At 43.8% G+C, this 10645-nt stretch overlaps 1 protein-coding gene across 3 annotated transcripts in view; it reads left to right on the plus strand.

Annotated features, from left to right (window-relative positions):
- Positions 1-6115, plus strand: part of LOC143986635 (uncharacterized) — a 51863-nt gene extending 45748 nt beyond the window's left edge. For all 3 annotated transcript variants that reach the window (XM_077485044.1, XM_077485046.1, XM_077485045.1), the window contains exon 8: positions 5610-6115. In XM_077485044.1, coding sequence (XP_077341170.1) covers positions 5610-6020 — 411 coding nt within the window. In that variant the 3' untranslated portion in view covers positions 6021-6115. The remainder of the gene's footprint in view (positions 1-5609) is intronic.
- Positions 6116-10645: the final 4530 nt, after the last annotated feature.

The following is a 10645-nucleotide window of genomic DNA, read 5'->3' on the forward strand; positions in this document are numbered from 1 at the left end:
GGGCATCCAGACTCCCAATGGTGGACCAGGCTGCATATACTGCGCTTGTCTCATATAATTAAGGGAAATGTATTTGAAACCTTTGAAAATTTACGGGGCACTTTTATAATAGATCATACATATTTCTATAAGTACCTACTTCTTAGACATGCCATCCGGGCGCAGTTTGGCTCCCTGACCATAGAGCTTCAGGAGTCTCCTATGGAGGACCTGATGTCCTACCCGGATCTTACTAAACAGGTTACAACTTTCTATGGTCACCTTTCCAGGGTAGGGGCAGACCCATTTCACAGTTCTTTTGTGAAATGGAAAAGATTGATACCTGACCTGTCGGAGGAGGGGTGGGAGGAAACGACTGAAACTTGTTTTCAGGATATTATCAGCACTTCCGATCAATATGTACAATTTAAGTTTATTCATCAGTTGCATTATACTCCGGCTAGAGTGGCTAGAATGGGTCTGAGAAACGAGGCCTTGTGCCCTATATGTACAATCGATAAGGCTGATTTATATCATATGTTTTGGAGCTGTCCTAGGCTGGATTCGTACTGGAAGGACCTGTTTAATTTTTTTGATGATCATCTTGCTTTCCCGGTGCCCCAAACCCCTGAGGTGGGGCTGCTGGGTATACTGAATGACTTCCACGGGACATCAGCTCGGACTTTACTACGTACCATTTTATTTTATGCACGTAAAGTGATCTTATTGCACTGGAAAGGATTCAAACCCTATATGGTATTATTAATCGTGAACTCGCCAAATTTAAAATTGTGTATAAAAATAGAGCCTGCTTGAAAAAGTTCCATAAGGTGTGGCAGCCGTGGATGGATGTCTTTGGTTCTTTCTGGGGGACGGTACTATCCTCGCAAGTCCCCTAGGCGGGGCTGTGGGGGTTGGGCCGGGGCTTCGGGTAATGTAGAATGTGATGCTGGGTATAGGAGGAGGGGGTGAATTATGGTAGAAGTCAGCAATTATATGACCTTACGAAGCTGCTATTTACGTTGAAAATGATACTGCGCAGTGGGACGGTGACTTGTGTGGATGGGTTGTGTGTGTGTGTGTTGCGATGCCTGCTTGTCTTTTTGTGTCTATGTTTTGTTGGGGTTTTCTGTGTTTTTGTGTTTAACTGTTTTGCTTTCTCCAGTGGTGCGTCTCCACCGTATATTTTGTTTTTTTTAGGGTGTTCCGAGCACCGCCATAATTTTTGCACTAATAACGGTGTAGGCAGCGGACTGTGTGTCAGCTCGCTGCATGGAGGGTTACCTACATGGGGTGGTGCTCGGGCCACTACATACATTAGTTTACGCTGTATCCTGCGGGTTTATACCTCTGTCTGCACCTCTGGAGTGATGCTATTCGATATGTATCCTGATTGTTGTATAAGCTGTATGTTGAAAATTTAAATAAACACCTTTAAAAAAAAATAAAAAAAAGTTGGGGAGACTCACTCCACCACTGTCTTTTGGTTTGGTGAGAATTTTGAGATTGATGCACGGTTTCCGGCCCATTCAAATGAAGTTAAGAAGAATGGAGTTTAACTGTTTAAAATTTTTTTTAGGAAGTGTAATTAGAAAAGTGTGAAAATAATAGCGTATTTTTGGAGGAATAGTCACTTTTAAGGACTGCGGCTCTGCCGAAATCTTGTTTTATGTTATCTAGTAGTGGTTTAAAATTGGCTTGATAAATGTCAGCGACTGTGGGGTTGAGTCAAATTCCCAAATATTTGAGGGCTGTGGTTTCCCATTTAAAGGAACAATTGGATTGAGCCAAGGTTAAAGAATTTGGAGAAAGGGTGATATTATGGGCTTCCGACTTTAAGTTCATTTTCATATTAGAAACATACCCGTAGTACTGGAATTCCTTAACCACTTGCTTACTGGGCACTTAAACCCCCCTCAGTCCCAGACCAATTTTCAGCTTTCAGCGCTGATGCACTTTGAATGACAATTGCGCGGGCATACAACACTGTACCCAAATGAAATTTTTATCATTTTTTTCCCACAAATAGAGCTTTCTTTTGGTGGTATTTAGTTACAGCTCAGAGTTTTATTTTTTGCTAAACAAACAAAAAAAGATGCAAAATAAATAAATAAATAAATCATGTTTTAATAGTTTGTTATAAAATTTTGCAAACGGGTCATTTTTCTCCTTCATTGAAGTGCGCTGATTAGGCGGCACTGATAGGCTGCATTGGTGGGCACTGATGGGCTGCATTGGTGGGCACTGATGGGCTGCATTGGTGGGCACTGATAGGCTGCATTGGTGGGCACTGATAGGCTGCACTGGTGGGCACTGATAGGCATAGTTAAGGCGGCACTAATAGGCACAGATAAGGCGGCACCGATGGGCACAGATAAGGCGGCACTGATGGGCAAAGATGGGCACAGATAAGATGGCATGGATGGGTGGCACGGATAAGTGGCACGGATGAGTGGCACGGATGGGCACTGATAGGTACCACAGATAGATGGGACTGATGGGCACTGATAGGTGGCACTGATAGGTGGCTCTGATAGGTGGCACTGCTGGGCACTGATGGGCGGCACTGCTGGGCACTGATGGGCGGCACTGGGGTGCAGCACCTTTGAGGCAGATTGTGGGCACTGTGGGTGGCACTGTGGGTGGCACTGTGGGCACTGACGGGGGGCACTTACTTTTATTCAGGATGGCACTGCGGGGGGCAGGTGGGCACTGGCAGGGGGCAGGTGGTTGCTTGTATTGCTGGCCGTGATCGGGACTGATGTCCCGATCACGGCCGCCGGTGATCGGCTTTTTTTTTTTCTCCTCGCGCTGTCAGCGCGAGGAGGAATAATAGCCGATTGCCGGCTCCGTTCTATCACATGATCAGCTGTCATTGGCTGACAGCTGATCACGTGATAAGGGGTCGGGATCGCAGGCCGCTCGTACACGGGACGACGTCAATAGACATAGTCCCGGAAATGTAGGTCCGCGCTAATGCCGTCATTTGGCAATAGCGCAGATCCCAAGTGGTTAAAGAGGTTTGGTATAGAAATATGTGGGCTTGTGAGGGAAAAAAAAAGTAGATTGTCTGCATATGCAGCCATTTTATAGGCTTTTAAGTTTATACTGAATCCCCTTATGTCAGGGTTACGATTTGACCTTTGGAATAAAGAGCTCTAGTGATAGGATAAATAGAAGGAGCGAAAGGGGGCAACCTTGTCTTTTACTATTCCGTATAAATACTGTGTCAGAGAGGGTGCCGTTGATTTTGAGTCTAGCTTGCGATTTTTGATATAGGGCTGATATCCAAGCCAGCATGTGTATACTTAAACCAATGTGGTTACAGGTTTCAAACAGATAGTCCCATGCAACGTGGCCAAAGGCCTTCTGCACGTCTGTGGACAGGGGGAGGCCCTTGATTTAATCTTTTCTAGCCCAATGGATCAGATTAAGGGCCTTTGTGACATTATCATGGACTTCGTGCCCTGACATAAATCCCACTTGCTCTGGGTCCATGAGCTTCTGCAATAAATCACGTAGTCTAGTTGCTAATATTTTGGCTAAAACTTTTAAGTCGACATTTAATAAAGATATTGGCCTAAAGTTAGAGCAATCTGTGTGATCAGCGCTATATGAGCTAAAGTAAACGAGTCTGGGATCATTTGAGGTTTTTTCAAGTGATTTGAGACTTGTAAAAGGGGATTCTGTAAAATATCTCTAAATGGCTTTTAGTAATGTGCAGTAAAACCATATGGGCCTGAGCTTAAGGCTTAAGGCGTTTGATTGCTAAGGAGAGCTCGTCTGCAGTAATGGGAGTCTCCAAGGATTCCACTTCAGCAGCAGACAATGTGGGCATGCCGCTTTCCTTGAGATAGTTTTTGAATAACTGCTCACTATTGCTGCAATTTGGTCTGTCTTTCGGACAGGTTTACCTTTACTATTTTTATTAGAATTGTTGTGGCTTGCTCTTATGTTTTTAAAGCCCTAGCCAGAAATTTGCCACTCTTGTCTCTATATTCATAGCAAAATCCTTTTTTTAAAAAAATAGAATGCGTTTTTCCTTTAAGATTAAGCAGTGATTGTAGTTGTTCTCTTGTATCAGACGATTCCTTAGCTAAGCATTCAGCTTTGGATTGCTTGTGCTGGGCTTCAATTGTTGTTACCTTTTGGCTCAGGGTCATAATGGTTGTGGTTGCAGTAGTCTTTTTTTCTTTTGTGCTCCCATTCTAATGAATTCACTGCACAGACACATTTATGTGCTTCCCACACGGTCAGTGGTGACATTTCATCTGAGGGGGCCACGCTGCAGCTGTCATTCTGCTATATCGTAGTCAAGTGGTTACTATACATAGTTCAGGGGTCAAAGGTGAATAATGTACAAAGGTCAGAGGTTGGGCGTGTGTAGTCATACCCACCCCTGCATTCTGTACATTGCACACCTGACCCCAGCACTGTAAGCATTACCTACTCCTGACACTTGTACTATGTACATTACCCAGTTATGACCCCTGCACTCTGTTTATTACCCATTCCTGATCCAGATTAGGAGTGGACATTACATACTCCTAACACTTGTAATTTGTACATCATATAAACCTGATACCTCTGTATGTTACTTACTTTTTGACCCCTGTGCTCTTTACACTCCTCCCACTGTTTGCACAATTTTGCCACACCTACATTTTTCTGACACACAATGCCTGAAGGCTAGGGTGAGGGCTGGTTGGACTCAGGGACTGTAAACGTATGTAGATGAGGTTACATAACGGTATACAGCACTGCATTCTGGGTGTAAGATGAGACCTTCTGGTCTTAAACCAGGGACAAAACAGCATAGATCAGAGCAGAGCTCTGCCATTCATTGACAGCTTTGTATTCTATCAATGAATACAAAGCTTCCTCTGATTGGCTGAGTCAGATAGGCAGGCTGATTATGTCACAATCTCTTACTCAACCTATGTATTCAATAATAATACAAAGCTTTCTATGAATGGCTGAGCGCTGCTCTGACCAAAGCTATTTTGTTAGGGGGTTGCACCTGGAAGTGCTGTATACTGGCTACATACCGTTTATACAGCATATCCAATGACCACACATGTTGGTGAGACAAATAATTTGTTCGGGCCAGCTTGGCCCGAACACTCTATTTCAACTGAAACTGAAGCTAGAGATTCCCTTTAAATTCTGCATTTGGAATGGTTTCAATATACAGAACATTCATGAAGAGCAAAGGCATCATCGCCCACAAACACAAAGTTTAGTCCTTCTAAAGTTTTTCCACCAGTTGGTAAATGTAAGTTGCCACTTTTTGGTCTTTGTAAGTCACTCTATGACGCCCCCATCTGATTCATGCCCATTTTGGCAATATCCAAATTGGCACTCATATTTGCCATTTACAATTGTCATGGGGAAAAATCCTATGTAATTGTATGATACTGAATGCGTAGGTGGGCAGATAGAAATATGTTTTCAATCGATTGCTCCTCCACAATTTGTGAAATTCCACAAATCCGTTTTCTTTCCCCAATAGCATAGCTTTCCACTCCTCCGAGCTACTCTGGAACTAAAATAGAAAGATGAAACCAGTATTTTTTTGGACACAACACCTTCTATCTACTAATCGCAGTATTGTTGCTCTTTTTCCCTAGGAAACTTACAACCAAGACCCACCACTGCCAGTGTTACCAGTTGTGACAACACACACAGCAAAAAAAAGAAAATCAAATGAAGATGGCACAGCAAGTTTTCTGAAGGAAGCATCGGCTGCCCTTAAAAGACAAAGTGATGAATGTGAAATCTTCGGCAGCCTTGTTGCTAGCAAACTGCGCAGCATGCCTCCTCAACAAAGACAAATTGTGGAGCCCTTAATCTATCAACTGCTTATCAAAGGCCAAAGGGGAGAAGCTACATCTAACACCCGTATTGCAGAGCAGTATACTACCGATGGACCACCATCAGGCCAGACATCACAGCGTCCTCATAATTGGCCGATGAATATGTCCACTCAGGAGCACCCACAGACTTCATGGTCACAAGATTCACATTACACTAACCTATAGTTAATTTGTTTTCTATTTCTTTAAATGCTGTTGACCTGTTATGATGTTCAACAAATAGTTTTAATAAAGACATTTCTTTTCTATATTGAAATTTACTATTTCTGTGGTTGGCACTTTATTATATTAATACCACTAACCAAATTAGATATTCGCTCACCTTTAAATAGTCTGCTTACAGCACCTTCACAATGGCAGCACATGTCAGGAATTATCCTGCCAATCGATTGCACTGATTGAAAGCTTCAAATCCTGTATATTCTGGCTAGTCTTTGCTTTGCTGCATCAATGAATCTTTCTCTTTTAACAGGGGTTAAATTTTACATATTAAAATGGAGTTCCACCCAAAAATGGAACGTCCACTTTTCCGGTTCCCCCCTCCTCCGGTGTCACATTGGGCACCTCTCGGGGGGGGGGGGGGGAGCAGATACCTGTCTAAGTCAGGTATTTTCCTCCCACTTATGGGCATAGATACCTGTGCCACCCGCAAGTATCTACGCCACTTTTGGCACCTTCTCTGCCCCCCCACCCCCGCCATGTTCTGGGAGGCCAGTGGGATAGTAGGGAACCAAGAAGTGAAGCCGCAAGGTTTCAGGTTTCACTTCCTGATTCCCTTACCGAAGATGACGGCAGCACCCGACAGCCGAGAGATAGATTAGCTTTGGGTGCCGTCATCGCGAAATGGACAGGTAAGTGTCCATATTTTAAGACAGCAGCTGCAGCATTTGTAGCTGCTGACTTTTTTAAAAAAAAGCTAATTTTAAAAAAAATAAAGGGAACTCAGATAATCTGTTCTACAGCCACTTCTGGTCTATGCAGTGCTGTATGTGGCCAGAGGTGCGGGGGCGCCGGTGACGATCAGAGACACTTGGGAATGGAGTATTTCCAAGTGTCTGAGTTCTCTATGAAGCGCCCTCGGACCTCTGGCCAAATACGGAAATGCACTTACCACTTACCTTTAATCCTGCTCGTCTTGCGAGACAACTCTCAGAAATCAAGTCAGGATTTACAAAAATTAATAAATAGCTCGTATTGTGAAACGCACGTAAATTGGTTGGGCTATGTTATTTCCAGCCATAATTGCTGGTAAACTTTCAATTCACTTCAGGGTGGTGTGTGGATACACATTGGAAGATAAATTTTCTATCGATTGGCATGCAGTGCTAGTCATATTCTTTTATCACAAACTTTTTACATTCTAAATAGGGGTCTCAAACTAACAGCCCTCCAGCTGTTGCGAAAATACAAGTCCCATGAGGCATTGCAAAGCTGACAGTTACTAGCATCACTCCCACAGGCAGAGGCATGATGGGACTTGTAATTTTGCAACAGCTGGAGGGCAACCAGGTTTAGACTCCTGTTCTAAATATTTGGTGGACTTGTAGCCCCCCCATGAAATCCCATAGCTTTAATAGCTATTTTGAGTGTTGTACCCTCTTATTTAGAACCAAAACTTCTGAAGAAGCTCTGGCTCTAAAGAAGAGGGTACAACTGTCAAAATGCATACGCTGTTTGAATGCAAGGTAAATCTTCCCAAGCCCCAGGAGCATGCCAAGAGGATTGTGCAAACAAATGTTCATGATGAGCTCTGTTGAACTTTGTGTAAGTAGATATATTGTGTATTTTTCTTTTTATCAATAAATGTACCCTGTATCCAAATGGCTTACATTTTTCAAGGGTTGTACTGCCAGAGTTTTTTTAGAGGGTTTGGCTCTGAAGACGAGAGTGCAACCCCTCAAAACATGTAAGCCATTTGGATCCAGGATAAATCTTCCCAAGCCCCAGGAGCATGCGGAGTGGATTGTCCATCCGCATTATAATGTAAGGATAGTCCCAATGTTCAAGCCAAATATAAGTTCGACTTGAACATCAGGTGTTCAGCCGTTTGCCAAACACAGAACATTATGGGACATTCTTGGCAAATTCAACCGCCGCGGAACAGCTCATAATGCACTGTTAGATCGTAGTGTATTTTGACGTCTGATCAACTGACCTGCATGCTTTGGCCAATAACAGCACACTCTGCTGTGAGAGCTATGTTTAGCCAAAGGCAGGGTGCCTGTAGCCAATCATGGCTCAGGGGGCTAAGTCCACGCCCCACACTACATAAAGCTGCTTACACATCGGCCGTATATAGTGTGTTGGAGTGGACGGAGCTAGAGCTAACTTGACCTAGATTAGGCAGTTGTTTAGTGGCTTGCAGGCAGTGTGTGTGTGTGTAAATATATATATATATATATATACACACACATACATATACACTCTGCATCTGGTGTAGACTATATATACAGTGCATTCGGCAGGGTACGATATATAATACATGTCAGGCGGTGTATCAATGTGTGTGTGTGTATATGTGTATATATATATATATATATATATATATATATATATATATATATACACACAGTATCTCACAAAAGTGAGTACACCCCTCACATTTTTGTAAATATTTTATTATATCTTTTCATATGACAATACTGAAGAAATGACACTTTTCTACAATGTAAAGTAGGGGGTGTACAGCTTGTATAACAGTGTAGATTTCTTGAAACGTACATCACGGGACACACAGCCATAGTAATTACTATGTGGGTTATAGTCAACTTCAGGTGCTGGACACTGGCACACCCTAAACAGGAAGTTGCCTCCCTATATAAGCCCTCCCATACCAGGAGCATCTCAGTTTTTTCACCAGTGTCTAAGGTGTTGGTCACGAGTGAAGATGTGCTGTGATGAGCTCCACTGGAGTAATCCTTGCTGGGGCTAGCTATGCAGCCGGATCCATTCAAAGTGTCTTTTAGACCAAATTAAATGGTGCCTGGGCCACGTATCCGAAGAAACAAGGGACACCGGGATCCAGTACTTTTGGTATTAAGGCCATAAAATTTTACTGGCGGGGTGCTATTACAGATCCAGGATTGTGGGTTCCCCAAGGGTCCCCGGTTCCTGAAGGTTTGTTAACGGAACCCACCGTGAAGGGTGAAGATTGGGTCTGTTGGCTCTTCATGAGGCCGAGTATAAGGGGGAACTGAAAACGAACGGCAATGCCGTTTTCTTTCACCGCCCCTACTCGGCGTTGGCTCCACGCCATCCCTCCCTCACTCACAAGCTGATCTCGTCGGATCGGAGGCCTGTGCTTGCGTGGGAAAATGCCTTTTTGAAAGAGAAAGGAGGGGGGGGGGTGGTGCGAGGTGGGGGCAGGCTTAGCATGGCACTGGCATCCTTCAACGCTAGAGTGTGTTTTGAAAAAAAAAAAAACTCCATTTGTGCTGGCTGCAGAATTGTAGGAGAGACAGTAGAGCAGAGAGGAGCATGAAAGAGGTTTTGACAACACAGGCATTTCCTTTTTGACACATTTACTAGTTGCATCAGGCTCAACATTAATAGCAGCGGCAATGGCTGGACTATTGCTCAAGCAGGGGATGCGATTTCTTCTGGTATTACCTCTGCTTTTTGCTTCAGGCTAAGGTCACAAGGGGGGGTTGAAACACCCCCCAAAAAAGAGTTTAAATGGTCTCCCTCAAGCTCTCGAAAGCCTACTCACCTCTACAAATGGAATCCTCCCCTTAGAGGGGCTGGCTGGTGAGAGTGAGCATCAAGGCCATGAAATGTTGCAACTGTTTTCAACACTGCAGTCCCTGTTTATATAAGTAAATGTTATTAGTGGGCAAGGAAACAGGCATATTGAGGTATGCATCTTTTACGTCGATTGATGCCAGAAGTTCTCCTCCTTGTAGGATGGAGATAACTGATTGGATTGACTCCATCCAAAAAAAAGAGTGGTTATATTCAGGAATTGAATTAACATTTTTGAGATCCAGAATGTCCATTTGGATTTAACCAAACCCCAACCTCTGCTCTTACATGGGGGCCACCATGATCACTTTTTGCCAAAAGATGGTCCAATGCTTGAGAGAAAGACTTCCTTTTCTCTGGATCCTTAGGAACATTTGATCTGAGGAAACGAGGAGACAAGAACTCTTGGAACTCCAGTTTGTACCTTGGAGCTATTGAGGAAGTCCCCCATTCTTCTTGACACTCTTCCTGGCAGATCCTTGAGAACCGCAGAAGTATCCCCCCTATTGAGCAAGCGGTGGTGCCTCCTCATAAGGAGGCTTCAGTATCTTGTAGGTTTCCTCCCCCAAGTGCTTTTGTCCCTGGCGTTATAATACATTTACTCTTTTACTTAAATGGCAAAAAAAGGGTATTTATTCCACTAGAATTTCTTTGGATGTATTATCCAAAACATCCCCAAATAGCTGTTTCACAGCAAAAAGGAAGACTAGCCAGGTGCTTAGTGAAGGCCTGAAGGATAGAATCTCTCTGTCAGTGCTAATGCCCATCCCCGTGCAGCAGTGGCTAATTCCCACTCTACAAATGCCAAAGGCCATGCACAGTGTTCCCGACAGAGGCGAACGACTTCCGGAACGAACACGCGCACCCATACAAACATGTGCGTGCACTTGCACACCCTGGCTCACTAGTAATATCTACTTTTCAAGGTGAAAAATCTTAATTTTCAGTGTGTAGCTCTGCTTTCCGGTCTAGCTACTGCACCTTGAGTGTTTACAGAGGTTCTGGCCCCCCTTGTAGCCAGATTAAGGGCCCAAGGTACAACAATTATG

This window comes from Lithobates pipiens, unplaced genomic scaffold, assembly GCF_037356315.1.
Source record: "Lithobates pipiens isolate NorthernLeopardFrog02 unplaced genomic scaffold, aLitPip1_a1.2 Scaffold_174, whole genome shotgun sequence".
NCBI lineage: Eukaryota > Metazoa > Chordata > Amphibia > Anura > Ranidae > Lithobates > Lithobates pipiens.